This window comes from Lissotriton helveticus, chromosome 7 (genome assembly GCF_964261635.1).
Source record: "Lissotriton helveticus chromosome 7, aLisHel1.1, whole genome shotgun sequence".
Taxonomy (NCBI): domain Eukaryota; kingdom Metazoa; phylum Chordata; class Amphibia; order Caudata; family Salamandridae; genus Lissotriton; species Lissotriton helveticus.
This window is the reverse complement of record NC_136068.1, coordinates 1,873,369,278-1,873,389,032: the sequence shown is the minus strand read 5'-3', so window position 1 is coordinate 1,873,389,032 and position 19,755 is coordinate 1,873,369,278. Positions and strand designations below refer to the sequence as shown.

At 44.3% G+C, this 19,755-nt stretch overlaps 1 protein-coding gene across 1 annotated transcript in view; it reads left to right on the top strand.

Annotated features, from left to right (window-relative positions):
* LOC144770849 (uncharacterized) overlaps window positions 1–18,656 on the top strand; it is a 143,827-nt gene extending 125,171 nt beyond the window's left edge. Inside the window, exons 2-4 of the mRNA XM_078655629.1 lie at window positions 14,461–14,580; window positions 16,851–17,001; window positions 18,402–18,656. Of these exons, the coding sequence (XP_078511755.1) occupies window positions 14,461–14,580; window positions 16,851–17,001; window positions 18,402–18,411 (281 nt within the window). The 3' untranslated portion in view covers window positions 18,412–18,656. The remainder of the gene's footprint in view (window positions 1–14,460; window positions 14,581–16,850; window positions 17,002–18,401) is intronic.
* Window positions 18,657–19,755: the final 1,099 nt, after the last annotated feature.

The window sequence follows — 19,755 nt, the reverse complement described above, 5'->3', positions numbered from 1 at the left end:
AATGCATTCGCAAATGGGAAGGGGACCCCAGGGGACCCCTTCCCCTTTGCAAATGCATGCAAAATTATTTTTTAAGGTCAGGCAATGGTCCAAGGGACCTCTGCCTGCCCTTAGAAAATCAAATGAAAACTTTAATCTTCTTTTTTTATGCATGGTAAACAGGCTGCATTTGTTTTTTTTAAACTGCTTTATTTAAAAGCAGTCCGAGACATGGTGGCCTGCAGAGCCCAGCAGGACACCATCACTGGGAGGGCTGGCATTCCCAATGGGCTTGCAAATTGCGAGAGGCTCATTAATATTAATCAATATCGCAATTTACGACCCCATTGGGAATCCCAAACAGTGTTAAACACACTTTTGTACATTTAATTTAGTGACTCGCAATTTGCCACTCGCAATGTGTCGCCAATTGCGAGGCGCTAAACGAAATGGTCGTACATCTGGCCCCAAAATCCTTAGTACTTTGAGAGTTTATTTTGTGTGCACACGTGTGTATTTTTTTCAAATTACTGTTTTAATGTTTGAAATTTAACTCATACAAATTGCTTGGGGGTCCCGGGCTTCCAGTGGTGACTCAATGGGGGTCCTCAGGAGTCAAAAGTTTGGGAACCACTGATATAGAACACGCCGCACTTTTAGAGACGCTAATAGTTGTTGATCATAAAGACTACTTAAGGCGGCAACAGGCCGAATCGGACAGATCGGGAGCTCTACTGGCTCGGCTGGTACGAGACAGTCCCGAGGCCCCAGTGATTACACAGGTTAGGGACAGCATGGGGAGAATGGTATTTACACAATCGGCCATAAATGATGCCTTTAGGGACCACCTCAGTATATTATACGCCTTCCCCCCATGGACGACCGAGAGGAGATGATAGCCTTTATGAGGGACCTACCTTTCGCAATCCTGTCCCGAGATGAACAGGCAGAGATGGACAGACCCATCACAAAGCAGGAAATCAAAGTGGCCATCCGGTCTCTCAATCGAGGGAAGACTCCCGGCCAAGATGGACTACCGGTAGAATTTTATCAGACTTATTCTATTTGAATTTGAATTTAAAAACATTTATTGAGCGCACTTTTACCAAGCGGTTTCTTGGCGCTTTTCAGTTGATAACCAGCAGTAGCAGCGAGAGGGGATTAGGCAGCGAAAGCTCGGGAAAACAGAAAGGTTTTGAGGTTCTTACGGAACTCGATGCAAGAGGGTGAGGTGTGGAGACGCATAGGGAGAGAGTTCCAAAAGGTTGGGGCAAGAACCGCAAATTTTACTCCTCCCGCCTTCTTCTTTTTAAAACGGGGAGTGGTCAGGAGTGCCAAGTGGGTGGAACGGAGTTCTCTGGCCGGCAGGTAAGGTTTAATGGCTGAGCATATAAACTCAGGGGCGGTGCCCATCCTGGCCTGAAAGGTGAGGCAGCCGAGTTTGAATAAGGCTCGCTCTCTCACAGGTAGCCAGTGTAATGCCTGCAACAGAGGAGTAGCACAATGGAATTTGGGCAGGCCATGGATCAGGCGAGCGGCCTGATTCTGCACTAGTTGCAGATGGTGGATGGCGTAGGCAGGCGCGCCATTGTAGATTATGTTGCCATAATCAAGGCGCGAGAGCACCATTGCCATCACGATGACTTTTAATGCCGGGAGGGAGAAGAAGCGGGAGATCTTCCTGATTATCCTGAGGGAAAAGAAGCAGGAGGACACAACTGAACTGACATGGGAATGAACCGAAAGTTGTGAGTTGAGAAGAATCCCAAGGGTTTTGACTTTGGGGACAGGGGGTGGGGGAACACCAAGTGAAGGGGGCCAATAGGAGGGAGACCAGGGGCTGCAACCACCTCCGGTCAAGACCAACTCTCTCTTGTCCGGGTTAAGTTTGGGGCGGTTGCAGTTCATCCAGTCCTGAATGAACAGCATAACTGTTTGAACATTCTGGGCGAATGAAGGGGAATTGGAGAGATTAAAAATTAGCTGGAGGTCATCGGCGTAGTTGAACACCGTGACCTCGAGCTGCTGCAACATAAAAATGAGGGGGTAGATGTATAAATTAAACAGGAGCGGGGAAAGTGAAGAGCCCTGGGGAACACCACAGTCCACCTTGCGGGAGGCAGCGGCGAAACCAGCAAGTGGACCGCCTGAGTCCTCTCGCTCAAAAAAGACTCAAGCCATGAGAAGGCTAGGCCCTCTATGCCCGCCGCCCTGACACGAGTGAGGAGTGTGGGGTGGTCCACCGTGTCAAAAGCGGCGGACAGATCTAAGAGGATTCTACAACCCTGGTACCTGTCTTGGAGAAAATCTATAAGGCATCCTATGAGTCTGGTCACCTACCTGCCTCGACGATGCAAGCCTCGGTTATCTCAATCCCCAAACCCGATAGGGACACCCTCGACCTAACTAATTACAGACCCCTCTCAATGCTCTCTACGGAATATAAAATACTCAGTAAAGCCATAGCTCTGCGAATACAGGCCCATCTCCTGGCCTTAATACATCCGGATCAATGCGGCTTCCTACCAGGGAGGAGCACGTCCCAAACCACAAGGAGGCTCCCTTATGGCTGCTGCGTCGCTGGCTCTCCCTCGAGCCGGCTGTGTCGCACTAGACCTCCGACAGGTTTTTTTTTTCCCTGTCATGGACATTTATGTTCGAGGTCTTGAAACGTTAGGCCTCCCCGACTCCCTAATACGGTGGTTTCGGCTACTGTACACGCGCCCAACGGCCAGAGCACGCACTGACCGACACGTCTCCTCTAGTTATGACATCCACCGAGGTACCCGGCAGGGCTGCCCGCTGTCACCCCTGCTGTTTGTCCTGACCCTTGAACCCCTGGCGATCGCCCTTCGGACCAGGATGGATGTGGTGGGCATTGCCATCAGAGGAACACACAACCTGATATCAATCTATGCCGACGACATCTGATTATATTTCAAGGACCTCGAGGAGAACCATTCAGCCCTCGCTACCATTTTTGACCGATTTGCAGCTGTGTCAGGCCTGGCGGTCAATCCGGCGAAATCGGTGGGGTTTTATTTCCAGGAGGGACAACGGCTCTCCCACATACAATTGGATGACTCTCAAATCCCGATAGCGCAGACCACATTCAAGTATTTGGGCATAAACGTTTATAGACGATCGGAATACCAGATTGATGGTAATATCCGGCGGGCCATTAACGGCCTTCGTAGTAGTGTGCAATTCTGGACATCCTTGCCGCTGTCTGTCATGGGTAGGATAGCGGTTTCTAAAATGGTCATGCTTCCCCGCATGCTATATTACTTTGTAAATCTGCCGGTTCTCCTCCCGCAACACATATTTATTACACTAAATACGATTTTGATCACCTTCATCTGGGGCTCTGGACGGCGGAGAATAAGTCTCAGAAAACTTCAACTGGGCACCAGACAGGGAGGCCTTGGTGTACCCGACCTATGTTATTATTATGCGAGTCAATTAAAATGGTTGTCACGCTGGGTGGCGGGAAGGAACCTGCATGAAATTGATTTCACCGGAGACCAGATGGCACACGGAGAGCTACACTCCCTCCTATTGCCCAAGGCCAAGAAACCCCGGGATTGCCATCCTCTATTGCATACCGCCCTGATGTGCTGGCGAAGGGCCCTGGCGTACACGTCGACGGCCCAACCTTATACCGATAATATTCCCCTGTTGGCATTTCCGACGCCGCAGGGACCGCTGACGCACCGCAGGTTACATCCCTGGATGGAAGCGGGAGTGGATAGAGTAGGTGACCTGTTCGGAGATGACAAACTGTTAGACCATGCCTCCTTTGTACAAGCCACAAGGGCTCCACCACGACTATACTTCCTACATGCCACTGTGACACACTACGTACAACATACATGGGCCCCACAACGCAGCAAACCTGTGCAACACGAACTAGTGCACCTCCTTCATTACATGGGGACAGGGGGACACTTAGTGCGGTGGTTATACACTGGAATTAGAGAACACGCTGCTATGCCTCTTAACACACTCAGAGACACCTGGACGCTTGACACAGGGGAGGCTCTGATGGATGGGGCCTGGAAAATCGTTCTGGAGCACCCTAGAAGGGTGTCCAGGAATGTAAAGTTTAAATTTATACAAGCCATGGGGCTGCATAGGGCATATCTTACCCCCCAAAGACTGCGCAGGATGTTCCCTGCCTCTCCCCACTGTTGTCCCCGGTGTCAGACGGATTGAGGCCGGCCTTCTCTACATGATGTGGTCTTGCCCACGCCTGAGCGGTTATTGGGGACAGGTCCGACATATACTCCACACTGTCACAGGTATGCAGATACCGGAAGGAGCGTTGCCTACCCTAATCGGGCACAGGAAAATACCCAAAGGACATAAAGCCCCACTGAAGCTCCTGGACCTGGCACTGTTGTTGGCAATTAGGGCGTTCACCATGAGATGGAAGTCTACAAGACCCCAAGCTGTAGAGACTTGGCGATCTGACTTAATAAAGTGGGGCAGGGCTGAGGGTGTAATTCTCCGTAGGGAAGTGGAGAGAGGGCTACGGAAACACCCGATTGCACAAGATTGGGAGCGGATGCTGCTGGAGCTAGAGGAAGTAGATTTGACGCCCTCCCAGGCAGAGACCTCATAACTGAGACTGTCGGACGGGGGAAGGTGTGACTGGGAGAAGAGCCTTGTCCATGGTACGCACAGGTTTGCCAGATGATGACGAGCACAAGTATTCAGACGTGTCTGTTTTCCCGAGATTTCTAGGCCAATGGTTACAGTACACGATGGGTGGAGAAGCCAGGAGACGTACGGGGGGAGGGGAGTTGAAGGGGATGGGGACTGGTTATGACTTGACTATTTAGGACCAATGTTGCACAGACGCTGATGGGAAGTATGATATTACCAGTAAGGACCCACATGTGAGAACTTACTACTTTTACATGGAGTAACCTATGTTGTCATTGGCATTTTGTATGTACTCAGCTAGGAGAGACGATAAGTCAGATGCCTAAAGTTTAATGGGAGAAAACGAGAAAAGACTGTACAAGGACAATGATGGGTGTTTGTACAATGTACTATCTGAAAGCAGTCATGAATAAAGAGTTAAAAAAAAATGTAGTTAGCTGCTTGCTTATAGTAACTAATTTAATATTATGTTCTGTAGAGGTACAAGTATTCTTTATTTGCTTAACAGAAACCAACTTGTATTTAAAAAAGAAGATTTAGAATGCCTGACGATAGAGGAAGAAAGAAACAGATGAAACAGTATTACCAACATCAAACTAGCAGTTAAAATAAGGTGGAATATGTCCAACGGAAAAAATAAAAGCTTGTAAGCTTGCTAAGCAGTTTCTGAAAATAATATCGCATAAAATGCAGAATGAGGGTTCAGTCTTATGTATAAATTGAATTTTGTCTTCAACATAACACAAATTTAGTACATGTTTCTGACAGTAGGAAATGATTTAAGATAACAAAGAGTGTGCCAAGTAGACAGAAACGGTTTGAGGAGTTATGTGCTAAACTGTTTTGGACTAGAGTAATGCAAAATTTGCTACAAATGATGAAGAAATATAAGAGGAGAAGTGCTGCATTCTAGAAAATGAAACATTTTGGGAATATGTTTGAGAAAGCATTTTCTCTGACGAGGAAATTATTTATCTTCATATTGAATAGAATGAGGAAATAAGACAAAAAATCACCGTGTATGAGGAAACCCTTAGAAAAAGGCTTATTAATAGAAATACTTTTTACTAGATTTTTAAAGGTGAATGTAAACGTTCGTCTAGAACAGAATCTTGTTTTAATGAGGAAAGCTATTTCCATGAGAACACACTATTGCATGCAATTCATACAACTGGTCGTTGTTATGAGATAAAAGATGGTACTGCTATTGCAAAAGGGGAGATGGTTCTTAGGAATGTAGATGAAGTGATAGCTGAAGAAATACAAGGAATACACAGACAGGACCCTGGATATATGTGGAACTGTAGCAGTTTTTGCAGTGTTCGTCAGGAATCAATAGATACATTGAAAACTTTCCTATGTGAATTTCCATTGAAAACTGAAGTGGAAAATAGTTTTTTTGCAATAATTGGATCCTTGCAAACAGAGGAAGCATACTAATTTACAGGGCCTAGCAGGCACCGTCCACCAGATTAGGATGCTGCATCCCAGCCAGCCCGTGTATGGCGGTTTAACCGCCATTCACAGGCTGGTGGGGATATACTTAGGGGGCCGTAGTGGGCGCCCCTCAAACAGGGGCACGTTAGTTTTGCACTTGGGGAGCACATAGGGTGCCCCCTACATTTCCCTGCAGCATGTGGGAGGCACCGCATCGTGCATGTCACGTAGTGCAGGGAAATGAAAAACGTGCATTTTAACTATTGCGGCAGGTGTTGCAGCCAGCAGCACCCGTCGCAATGGTAAACATGCACAATGCGACCGCCACAGTGGCACTCGCATTGTAAATGCACTTGCGGGACCGCCGCCATATAGGCGGCCGGTCCCATTCCTGTGATGTCCGTCCACCATCGTAAAGACCCCATTAGTTAGGAGAATTTACTATGTAAAAATTCCTGCCTATGTTTAGGAGAGAAAAGTAGGGTTTTATTGCATGGCATGCTAGCAGATGCAAAAAACATTTCTGGAGATATTCAGTTTTTTTTCTCCAGTCCTGAAGAGGAGTCTAGGGCAAATGAAGGCTTGGTATCAGGATGTGTATTAGAAAAAAATACAGGAATTAGTACTGAAAACTTTGCACAAGAGATTGCAAAGTTTAACATAGTTTGTTCTGAAAAACAAAACAGTGCTTGTATTTGTTGGCGACGCACTCACTACAAAAGTCAAATTCACAATGTAGTTGTGTACGCAAAAACTAAACAGAAGAACTGAGATAAGCGGCAAGAATTTTCTATATATGTATTTGTAGAAGAACGGTTTGATTTGAGCACACAACAAATTTATGTAAGTATTGTTATCATAAGTTAGAGCTGTACAAAACCGGTTGAAATTGGTTTCAGTTCCACAAGAACTTTGAGTTTTAAATGTTTACAAATCAGATCTTATGCAATACATACATCCTTTCCAAGCTATTGTATGTTTGGAACCAAAAGCTGGGAGAGTACCTCCATCACAACATCTGAAAGGTCCTCAAGGTCCTATGTACTTGCCATTAGATTTCAAAAAGAATAGTGAATCTAAAGGGGTACCGAGAGATTTTGATGTGTCACTTATTTTTCTAGTAAAGTGTGTCCCTACTAAGAGCAAAAAAGTATGGCAAGAGTTAGTGGATATTAGTAAAGTGAAAAACGCAACATTATACCTAGTGGAAAATAATGTCTATTCTGATGTTTTTTAAGATGTAACACATATGGAGGACGAAGCATTGCCATCAAATGGCCAAATTAATAAGATGTATCAATTGAAATCAGAAGAAATGAGGCACAGGTTCAAGACTGATTTGCATACTCGTGTATCTCAACCCCTAATTTCATCCTGCTTGGTGACTTAAATCTACACTTCGAGGACAGCTCAAATAAAACTGCTATGGACCTTATCTCAGACCTAAAAACACTCGACCTTCACTTGATTAATTCAGAGGCAACTCACATCAAGAGCCACCTTCTGGACCCTCTCTTTGCTAACCTCACAACAATTGAAACTCGCCCATCACTCCCCCTCCCTTGGACTGATCACTTCCTCATCCCTTTTATGTGGCAAACCACCACAAACACGAGCCACAAGCCATTTCCAAAAGAACGTGACAGACTATGGTCCAGAATACCCTTTGAAAGCTGGACTCAGGAGTTAATACGCTCCACTCCTTTACCAGACCCTGACCCAGTGAGAGCCAACGACAACTTTACCAATTGGCTCACTTCCTCCCTGGACATAGTAGCCCCCAAGACAGACCTTAAGAACAAAAGTACCACCTTCAAATCACCTTGGTACACACAGGAACTCAAGAACCTAAGGCGAATTTGCAAAACTCACGAACGCAAATGGAGAAAAAAATGGGACCCTACCATCAAGGCAGAATATAAATTAGCAATGAGGACATACAAAGCTGCGCGAAAAGCAGCACAAACCTCTTTCTTTGAGAAAAAAATCAGAGCTGCCTCCAGCTCGTCTCGCGAGACTTATAAAATAGTTAAAGACCTCCTCAAAATACCCAATCCCCCCTCAAATCAACAACCCACAGTTGCCAGATGCAATCTAGTAGCTTGTTTTTTTCAAAACAAAATTACCAATATCCTACAGTCACTTCCTCCTTTAATTGATCACACCCCCCAAGCCGTTCCACCAGTTCTCATCACTAGCCCAATTCTAGACAGCTTCACCCAACTGTCTAATGACGACTTTTTGAAAGCTCTTTCCAACCTGAAAAGTGGCTCCCCCAACGACCCAGCTCCCATTCGCATTCTTAAACAAGTCGGACCTACAATCTCGCATCTGGCTACCAACCTTATCAATGCCTCCCTTAACCAAGGAATAGTCCCCCCAAAATGGAAACATGCCATTGTAAAGGCTTTACAAAAAAAACCAGGTATGGACCCTGCAGACCTCACTAACCTCCGCCCAATTTCCCTCCTACCAGGCTTAAGTAAGATTGCGGAGAAGGTAGTCAACCAACAACTGTCTGCCTTTCTTGAAACCAACAACCTTCTCCGACCCACACAGACAGGCTTCCGTCCTGGTCAAGGAACCGAGACAGCCCTTCTTAAAGTGGTTGAGGAGGCCAGATGCATCTTGGATTCAGGGGGATCAGTGTTACTGATCCTCCTGGATCTAAGCGCTGCATTTGACACGGTTGATCACAAAACTCTGATCAAGCGCCTCTCCAGTCTAGGAGTGAGGGGCACAGCCCTTAACTGGCTTTCATCGTTCTTACAAGACAGAACATTCCAGGTCTGCGAAGGGAATGTGCGATCCGACACTCTCCCTCTCCAGTGTGGGGTACCCCAGGGCTCTTCACTGAGCCCTACACTTTTCAACACATACATGGCCCCCCTGGAAGATGTGGTCTCCCCTTTTGGGATAAAAGCCGTCACATATGCTGACGACACCCAAATGATCGTATCATTCTCACTTGAAGAGGATAAGCTCAAAAATTTACATGACTGTCTAGAAGGAATTCACGCTTGGATGACCACCTCAAGGCTCAAACTCAACGGCTCGAAAACTGAGCTCATGCTGCTGGGAAACAAAATTTCATCCCTTCCCTCTGCCATGTGGCCAGCCTGTTTGGGCCCTATCCCACAACCCAAGACTGAATTAAAAAGTCTGGGTTTCTGGCTTGAATATGACCTATCCCTGAAAACGCAAGCAAAAAAAACAGCTGGCACATGTGTGGGGTTACTGCGTTCCACCAGAAAGATCCTCCCATTACTTCCAGGTCCCTCACAGAAATTGCTAATACAAGGTCTAGTCCTATCAAGACTGGACTATTGCAATGCCCTCTTTTTGGCGGCCCCATAATCTACGATTAACATCCTTCAAAGAACACAGAATGCTGCGGCCAGGATCCTCACGGGGACCTCCCGTAGAGCTTCAGCCAAACCTGCCCTCAAGGCACTACATTGGCTGCCGATCCGCGAAAGGGTCAAGTTTAAGGCCCTGTGTACCACTCACAAAGCTATGCAAAACCAAGGGCCTTCAATGCTGAAAGCAATGATCTTCCCATATACACCCAACAGGCCCCTACGCTCAGCCCAACACCATTTGGCCACGGTCCACAGAATCAAAAAAGCCAGAACGGGAGGACGCCGCTTCTCGGTCACAGCGGCTACCATCTGGAATGCTCTGCCATCTTATCTTCGTTCTGAAACTAATCTCATGAAATTCAGGAAGCTTCTTAAAACGCATCTGTTTCCTTCATAACTTTCTTCCCTACCACCGGCCTTCCCCCCCAGAGGTTCTGCAATCTTCAGCGCTGGGACGCTCACGGGCAGCCATGCGCTATAGAAAACCCAAATTTCATTTCATTTTCATTTCATATGGCCTGGTCTAAACTGGGGTGGCATGGTGAGCAAAAGAATGATGAATTTAACCAAGATCTCTTGACTGGGGGTGAATTTTTTGATTTGTTCTGCATTCTGCCCATCAATTGTGTGTCTTTTGCTGTTTAAGTAGGCAAGCACTTGTTTACCTTTCTGCGGGTTGTTAATGCCATGGATGTTCCAAGACATGGGGTATAAGTCTGTTGTGTTCGCCATGTCATGGGTGGTTTGCAGCTTCGAGTGTTGTGTGACCTAAGGTAGGTACTGTGCTGGCGGTGTGATTAGAAGCATGGACAACATTATCAAGGAAGTACTGATCGAAATTTCAATAACAAAAAGAACAATTTCCAAATACCTCCACCTCCTCCTCCCACACTGGGTAATAACTGATTCCAGTGAATCCCATACATTCTAACATAACACAGAAACAGAAACAAACATGTTCCCAAAATTGAACAATTGGCATCCGCCAAAGGGGCATTCTGGCAACTTGGTCAGGGCAGCTCGTAAAGTACAGGATAAATGACAGTGTATGGTCCGGCTGCATCAATGATGGCTGGAATGTGCACCCTGATTGGAGTCCCTAGTCCCGAGCCTCATGAGTGAACGTCGTGGCCTGGGCCGATGTGGGATGGCACATGAGCGGGATTCCACCTCATGTTGCGACATCCTGTGTGGTAGGAGGTGAGCACTGTGCACTATCTGGATCTGTGGAGCCAGGTGGTGATTAACTGTGGAGGGCGATACAGTACAGAAGGCCTCAGCATCTGCCTGTGTCCAGAATTTTGGAGCGGCCTTTATGTTCCACACGCAGGCGTTCCGGGTAGAGCATTGCGTATTTGATGTCCATTCCACATAGTGTATTTTTGACGTTGTTGTATTTCATCCTTGCCTCCGGGGAAGATAGAGATGGTAGCACCCTGGTGGCAGAGGGGACCTTTCTCTTGCGTCTGTCTAAGTGGAGTGTCTCTATACCTGTAATTGAGGAGGCACGCTATTGTGTACCTGGGAGGGCGCGCTCTGGTGGGTGCAGGCCATGGAAGTTATTATAATTATGGATCTGACTCCCATAGGGTTGAGTAAGAAACTGAAGGATCTACAAATATATGAAATCTCAATACTTGAAGAAAAACATCTCAAAAAGTAATGTTTGATTCTAAAAAAAAACAGAATGAATAGGAAAGCCTGACACTGTATCTGGAGCATAGACTCGGAGAAACTTGAGTCTGTTGAGACCTATCTTTATTTGGGTAAAATGATAGATGGCCTCACTAAAAACAAATCCCACATTGTTCAATGCTCTAGTAAAGCAACGTCACATACTAATGATTCATGCAGATTTTATAGGCACTTTTTGCATATGTTATCTCTCTTCAAAGCAAAGGTCCCGCCAACACTCCTGTATGCTATTGAATCCATTCATATAGAATAATGGAGCTTCCTTGATAAAATAGAGGGCCTGTGTTTATGTCAACTAAACAACTTTAGTACTCTGGTCTGACTCCAGCCATTTATCTGGAATTTGGTTTGATAAGTTCCTTTGTATAAGGCTTAGCTAGAGTAATCCGGTGGGGATATGTGCAAAAGAATAGTGACTCGAATACAATAGGGGACTTCCTAATTTGAGATATGTTTGGTGCAAGGACTGACAAATGCTTGTTTGCACGAGACTTCACTTCAGCAATCAATCTCTTTCGTACACAAGAGTAGCTAGTACTCTCTCTTTCGCCCATTGACTCAAAGCGTTCCTGAAAGGCACTATCTGCGCTATCAGTTACCTAAGAGATCTGTTTGTTTGTGCAGCCCTACTACCTCATCGCCTATGTCTGTTACGTCCTCTGTTTATACAGAATAATATCAAGACTGCAGCTACAGCTTGTGAGTGTCTCCTTTTCCCAAAGAATGAATTAGTTTGTTTAAAAATCTTCAAGCTTTTGAAGGTGTTTTTAAATCTGTTGGTGTTTGTTTGTGATTTTACCTTAAGAATGTAAGTAAAGTCGGAGCATCAGCATCATTATAGTACTGTACATTTAATTATACTACATTTTAGTATCCCTAAATCATTTATAGATCTTTGCACTCAGCTGTTGCAGATTGATTGAATAAAGTTTTTTTATTTGCTGGCTTGACTAATTTGATCTCTGTCAGACTTCTTTTATTTCTATTAAACTGTATACATCATTAATTCTATTTATTTTCTGCTGTAATGGAATTTTAGCTGTATTTTAAAATCCGATTCCATTGTGATACCTGTCCTCTTCTTGTTTAATGTTGCTTGTTTAGTAGTTTTAAACTATTTGCTAAATGTTGCACTCAATTATTGCTGCTATGTCAAAGGAAGTGTCTTTTATAACTATATATGCTCTTTATTTCCTCTCCTTCAATTTATATCTTCTTAAGTTCTTATGATTGTGACTTTATCTGTACAAAACTGTATATTCATGTATTATTATTGAATTTGTATCCCTCTAAAATGTAGTATTCGTCCTTTGTCATTTATACCAACAACATTTTATGGTAAAGGTTTATGTTGTATAATATAAAATGCTATCTTATCTTGTGATTTTTTTGAAATTTTTAAGTGGACCTCCTTTTGAGTTTCAAAAATTAACAAAACATTTAATTGGATTACTAAATGCAACATTTTCAACTAGCATAGCAAAAGAAATACAACAATTGAAATTTGAGCTTTTTGTGTATGAAAAATATTTCTGAACTATCGGTTCAGCCTAACAAATATCCAAGTGTGTGACTTCTTTACCTTCCCCCTGAGGCCTAGAACAATCCACAAAGGAAATGACCCAGACCCCTTGGAATGTGTGAGAATGGTTTTAGCCCCCTGATAAACCAAGTGTATCAGCAAGATAAGTTTGAGTCCACTCACGATGCACTGAATTTGATATGCACCACCCTCCAAATAATTCAAATCTTACAAAAAGATCTTGTGAGACATGCAAATTAACCTGAAACTAAATATTTAGCGTAGCCCCAACACTTATAATTGTCTATAGTTTTGGACCAATTGAGAATTCATAGTGAATGAAAGCACAAATAATTGTGCTTTTTATTTCATGAGAGGTGAGTTTTGAGAAGAAGGGGGTTAATACTGAGCTGTAAATGTGTTGATTTTGATATACTTAGGCACTCTCTCTAGTGTTGTTGAAGTCTCTGGTTTGTGGAATCAAGAGGTATCATTGAGAAGCACAGACCAACATGGGGGCTAAGATGATGTAAGGAGGGACACAACAAATGTTTAGGAGGGGAGTTGAGGGGTCCTGGAAGACTCTCAGGTAGCTCACGTGGTTCAGCAAGTTGGAACTTTGTCAACCACTGTCTTGTATTGATGGCTAAGTAAATGTCGACTTTATGTAGATGTTCTGCCGTGCTGTCAATCACTATTTCCGGGATGGTACCCTCACACAGGCCACGGCTTTACTTAGTGTTAGAGATTGTTCAAAAAGCTTACATTACTTGGCCATCATAACAAAGCATGTGGTTGCCAAGATGGGTATTTGGTGAGTGAGCACCAGTTTTCTGAAGTTGTAATGCCATTTTTTGGATACAGAATTATTTTTTTCTGGAAAGATCTGTGGACAAGAAGAGAAGACCACCTCCACCATTGTTTCATAGGCAGACAAAGAATAGGTAGAGACTATTATGTATGAGAAAGTCCCCTTACAGGTACATTGTGGGAAACGCTGGATTTGAATTAAGTGCTTAATGTAACACACACCGGTGGGGAGGGCTAGGGTGGGCCCGGGGTTGGGGTTGGGAGTAGTATAAGTAGGGTGGTTAAGACACACATCATGAGAAAAGTTATATGGTAATATGAGCATCACCAGGTATTTATTATGAAGAACTCATGCATATCACTTGACGGCTCAACTGTGATGTGCTGGGGAGAGATTACAGGAAGATTTGATGCGTGAAGATTGTGGATGACATTGTATTTTGTAACTGGCTGATATGAAACTAATAAAAAATGTTTTTAAAAAATGGATTGTTCCATAGGGGTGGCTGTATGACAGTTTCTATATGTGGAAGATGTGATGTGTTTTCCTCAATTTGTTTCTTAGTTGTGTCCTTGAAAGGTGGTTGGATCCTTTTACGGTGGTTGTAGAAGGAAAGCATTGGGCGGAAGGAAGCCTTTGAGACATACTTTTGTGTCCTCCACCCTTCTGTTCAGGGATACTATATTGCACTGCGAGTATAATATTGAATCCATCCTATGAACAAATAGTCTGGACCGTTAAAATCACATGCCAAACTTTCCCTGTCCTCCAGGCTGCTTGTTTTGCTTAATAATTCTGTCCAATATCACCACCAATACTTACACTATCAGACAATGTCAGAGGTGCTGCCCACCATTCAACAGCCCTGGTGGCAACTTCAGAACGTGAAATATATGATCAGAACATAAGATAAAGACAGAAAGATTGTGAGACCTTATCCTATCACGGAACATAGGAAATGTTCATAGTTTTCCTTGTTTTTCTAGGAAATGCCTTGTCCTGTTCTCAGTGCATCAGCACCAGTTCTTCTTGTTCAGGCCCTTCAGTGCCCTGCCCCTCTGCAGGTGATCAATGCATGTCTAAACTCACCGAGACCATCATAGCTGGTAAGTTAAAGTCAAAGGTGCCCAAAGAGTAAGCTGCTAGGCTAGTAAACATCCCCCCTCTCTAAGGAGTCACTTCACTTTGATTGCAGTCCCTCGAAACTCTTTAAGAAGGATCTTTCAAAGATGAAATGGCATTGCACAAGCCCCTGCACCTCTCAGCATGGAGGCCAGACCCTACAAGCTTTCTTCCTTTCCTACTTTCAGGATGCCCCTCCCAAATATCCTCAAAGCGCTCTATATGTTGGCACTGGAGGGCAATACTTTAAAAGAGGCATGGGTCTGCAGACATCTAACATAAAAGTGCTGCTAGGTTTTAGTGAGATAAGTGTGATCTAACAGGAACAGTTGCTTTAATCTTCAGGTAGAGCACATTTGACCCTTCGGAGGAGGACCAAGCCACAGGTGCCCATGTTATAAAGTTAGGAGATCACAGACATAGTTAAGGGATTAGTTTGTAGGGCTCTAAAGCTGATTATGTGGTTCCTGAAAGGGGATAATTCTGTAGCTCAGGTTCTTAGAGGAATTTGCTCAGAAAATCGTCCCATCATTATCTGAGAAGCTGATTCTATATCACCTTAAAAAGGGGACTTCTAGGTCACATAAAAGAAACAACCAGTGAATTTTGATAATCTTGATTCTTGGGAAGTAGTTAGAAAGAGTGAATTAAGTAGAGTCGGACTGAATAAAAATAAAATGCACTCAGGGACAGCTAGGGAGATTATAGATTGACAGCAAGCAGACCTCCTTCCTTGAACCCTCCTAAAGTGAATCTGGCACCATTCTGAAACAGAAAGTGCTCCTCTTCTGCGCCACAAGACTCTAGGAAGGACTACTGGGTGATACCGGATGGCTCGGTTGCAGCAGGATCCATCGTTCTGTTGCGCCCTTCTGCCTCGCATTGGTCGACTGGAGTAAATGCCTGTTCCTCTGTCCCCTCTTCTATCTCCATCCAGGGTGTCCAGATTTGGCTTCAGAGCCAAAGCTGCAAAGTGCATCTTATCAATTCTGCTGTTCAGCTCTATTAGGGTCAGGTCGGGCGTTGATTCATAGACAAGAGTCCTAGCCCTGATGGCTTTGTTGATGATACAGCTGGTTTTCTAAATGGTGTTATTCGGAAAGAGTGGCCACTGGTGTTCCATCAGGATCGGGATGATGTGATCAGATATCATATGACCTTTGAAGATGGGGGCTGTGGTGTGGTAGCCTATGTCCTTCCTCTAATACATTCATGATTAATAGGCACAGGCCTTGTCTCAAGACCTTGGCCTGTGCCTGGTACCCAGCCTGTCAATATCCCCAAGACCTTGGCCTGTGCCTGGTGCCCATACTGTCTATAGCCCCAAGACCTTGGCCTGTGTGTGGTACCCGTGCTGTCAATAGCCCCAAGCCCTTGGCCTGTGCCTGGTGCCCATACTGTCAATAGCCCCAAAACCTTGGCCTGTGTGTGGTACCCATGCTGTCAATGGCCCCAATCCTTTGGCCTGTGCCTGGTGCCCATACTGTCAAAAGCCTCAAGCCCTTGACCTGTGCCTGGTGTCCATACTGTCAATAGCCTCAGGACCTTGGCCTGTGCCTGGTACCCATACTGTTAATAGCTGCAAGACCTTGGCCTTTGCCTGGTACCTATGCTGTCAATAGCCCCAAGACCTTGACTGAACCTGGTACCCATGATGTCAATAGTCCCAAAGCCTTGGCCTGGGCCTGGTATCCATACTGTCAATAGCCCCAAGACCTTGGCTGGTGCCTGGTACCCAAGCTGCCAAAGCCTCAAGACCTTGGCCTTTGCCTGGGGCCCATGCTGTCAATAGCCCCAAGACCGTGGCTTGTGCCTGGTGCCGATACTGTCTACATACCCAATACCTTGGCCTGTGAATGGTACCCATGCTGTCAATAGCCACAAGTTATTGCCTCATCCCTTTAGAGTTTGCTGCGTTCTGTGATTCAAGGAGGAGACACTTCATAGAAGTCGAGGAGCAGGTCAGGTCTCTTTCAAGGAAATAGAGTAGTGTTAGCTCCCAGTGACTTTTAGCGCATGTACACAGTCGCAGTCATAACACAGACAAGGTCTAGCCTGAGAGGGGCCACTACTCTGACTACAATAGAACAGTACGGGGTTTGAGGGCAGGCCATCTTAATGGAAACCACCTTTGGTGCATTGTAATATGTCTTATATAGAGAAAGATAGATAACAATTTTACGTCACACTAAAGCTCCCTTTTACTGAATTCTTTATGAAACATACTTTATTGCTCTAACTATTTCTCCTCTAGGTGCTGCACAGGGTACTTTGTTTTCACGAACGTGTGGTGCCTCCAGTGAGTGCAACCAGGTGGCCAGTCAGAGTGACCCCAACATGTCTGTCAAAATCAGTTCAACCTGCTGCGCGACTGATAACTGCACTCCCCCGCAGCCGATATTTACGTGAGTCTTTATGCATGCATGTCGTATGCTGGAACAGGTAGGAATATATTGCCTTGTATGTGCCATGAAGCTGCAGGTGACACCACTTGTGTTGTCTGTACCCGAGGAACATCTCATCCCTCTCAATGGGCCCGATTCACAGAACTAACTTACGACAAAATCCTAAACTTTCTACTTTTGGTATTCACAGAAGGCATTTAGTAGTCTTAAATTACGATTTTGTCTTAAAATAGGATTTTGTCCTAAATTAGTATTTTGTCTTAAATTAGGATTTAGTCTTAAATTAAACTTAAGTTTAACTTAAGTTTGACTTAAATGTAATTTAAGACAAAATCCTAATTTAAGACAAAATCCCAATTTAAGACAAAATCGTAATTTAGGATAAAATCCTAATTTAAGACAAAATCCTAATTTAGGACAAAATCCTAATTTAAGACAACATCCTAATTTAGGACAAAATCCTAATTTAAGACAAAATCCTAACTTAAGACAAAATCCTAATTTTTAGACTACTAAATGCCTTCTGTGAATACCAAAAGTAGTAAGTTTAGGATTTTGTCGTAAGTTAGTTCTGTGAATCGGCCCCACTATTATCAGTGAGTCGGTTGACCCTCCTCTGCATCATACATGGGAGACCTAACCTGGCTGAGATGAAGACTCCCTTGTGCTGGATTAACCAATCAGTGCCCGGGACCTAAATGGCACCCTTGCATTTGTATCCCCAGGGGGCACATATTGACATAGCTGATAGGCCGGCTCATTAACATGCCTTGGCACCAACTGAGCGTGTTCCACCCAGGTTCGGACTTAAACAAAAAATAGGCCCAGACACCAAATTAAAAGTGGCCATCACTACCTAACTAGATAGTAAACAAAAGTGGCCCACATTTGCAAATCAGGGCAGTTTGAACTTGTAAAGACAGACTGTATGGGAATTTTGAAAGTATTTGGGAATGCATGCATTTGTGTCTATCAGAATGAGTAGCCGTAATTCCCAACTTTAAATAGGACATCAACTTTACTTGGCTTGTAGGGTTATGGCATTACTCTTTGCAGGTCTGGACACACCTAGTGGAAAATTCATAGTAGAGCCAAATTGTATACAAATGAGAATATGAATCAAAAATGTATATATATGTAAATATTGTAGATAATGTATAGTTGTTTGTAGCAAGATAAAAAATAGTAATGTCATTATGTTATGTGTAGTAATGATTTTGGAACCAAGTAGGAATGACTGGTAATGTAGTGAGACTTGGATCTACTGGTACAGGAGAAGAGTCAAATTTAAAGAGATTAAACAAATGTGTCTATAGATGTAAATAAGGTGATTTGTTTGACGTTGACTATTGAAGCAAGACAACATGAATAATTAATTGAAACATCTTTTTAATTTATAGTTTCCAGTAATGTGAAAGAAAGCCAGAATTCCTGACGAAGGCGCATGCCGAAACGCATTGAATGAATGGAATTGTGGTTCTGTACATTAATGTGAATTAATTCAATGTACTATGTAGAGCTTGGCTTTAATAATGTTTGTATAACAAATTATCAACCAATCATACAAAAAGGGAAGAAAAGACCAAACAAAATTGTAGTTTGAAAAAATACTCATGAAATCACAATGTAATAATAAAAACAATATAAAGAAAGAATACAGTATGTCATTTTTTTAGATAGTGTCACATGTCAACGTCATTTAGACATTTTTGTAAAATGCACATAACCCGGTGCTAAAACTTCCTTATTTTCCAAAAAAACATATATTCCTTGCCAGGGTTTATCCTTTTTAGGCAGGGGCCCCACCCTTCCACAGACTGCATTTGTGTCTATTTCAGCCAATTTAGTGGCAATATCAGGAAAATCAACAATAACAACCGGCCAAACTTGTAAAAAACTGACCCACACACTGATTAGTCAGACCAGCCCATCCGTCACTACCTGATTGCCCAATAGGTCAGTCAGACCCTGGGAGGTGATGCACAGTCAGCCCTCCTCAAGATTGGTGTATGTTAGAATATTGTAGTACTAAATTTCATCCGACCTAAATATTGTATCCTAAAAATCGAACTTAAAAAGATTGTCCAACTGGGTGTATAGTTCCTATTATTGACTACTAACTTATAACATTTTAGTCCTAATTCACCAAGGGACTTACGCGTAATAAAGTTACAAGTGCAGTCTCCGCACTCGTGGTCGAAATCTCTGAACAGCGCTCTGCAGAGTGTGCCATCAGGGCCAGTGTTGTGTAATATGTGGTTTCCCCCTGGTATCGTGTATCCCCTGCACTTCGGCTTTCTTCGGAGAATAAACTCAGCCAGGCCCGGACTGGCCGTTGCGGGCACCGGGCAATCCCCCGGTCGGCCGCAAGGGTGGGGGCCGTTTTTGGGCCCAAGGGGGCCGTTTTTGTTACAGGGACGTTTTTGCAGCATTGCTGCAATATCGGCCCTGTAACAAATTCGGCGGAAAAGCGGCCCTGGTAAAGAGCTCGGTGGCATCCCCCCCTCCCCCAGGGGGAGAGGGGGGCCGGCCGAGCACTTTGCCAGGGCCGGTTTTGGTTCACAGTCCGGCCCTGAACTCAGCCCGGGCAAGATCAGACTGAAGCAGTCGATCGCTGCTCGGGCTGAGTGCGGGATACACGATTTCACTGGATCCGAAACGGAGCTAAGGCTATTAATTGCTCACGTTTCTTTAATGAAGGAGTCAATGCTGCACATGAAGAGACAGGAAGCAACAAATTACCCGAGATGTCTT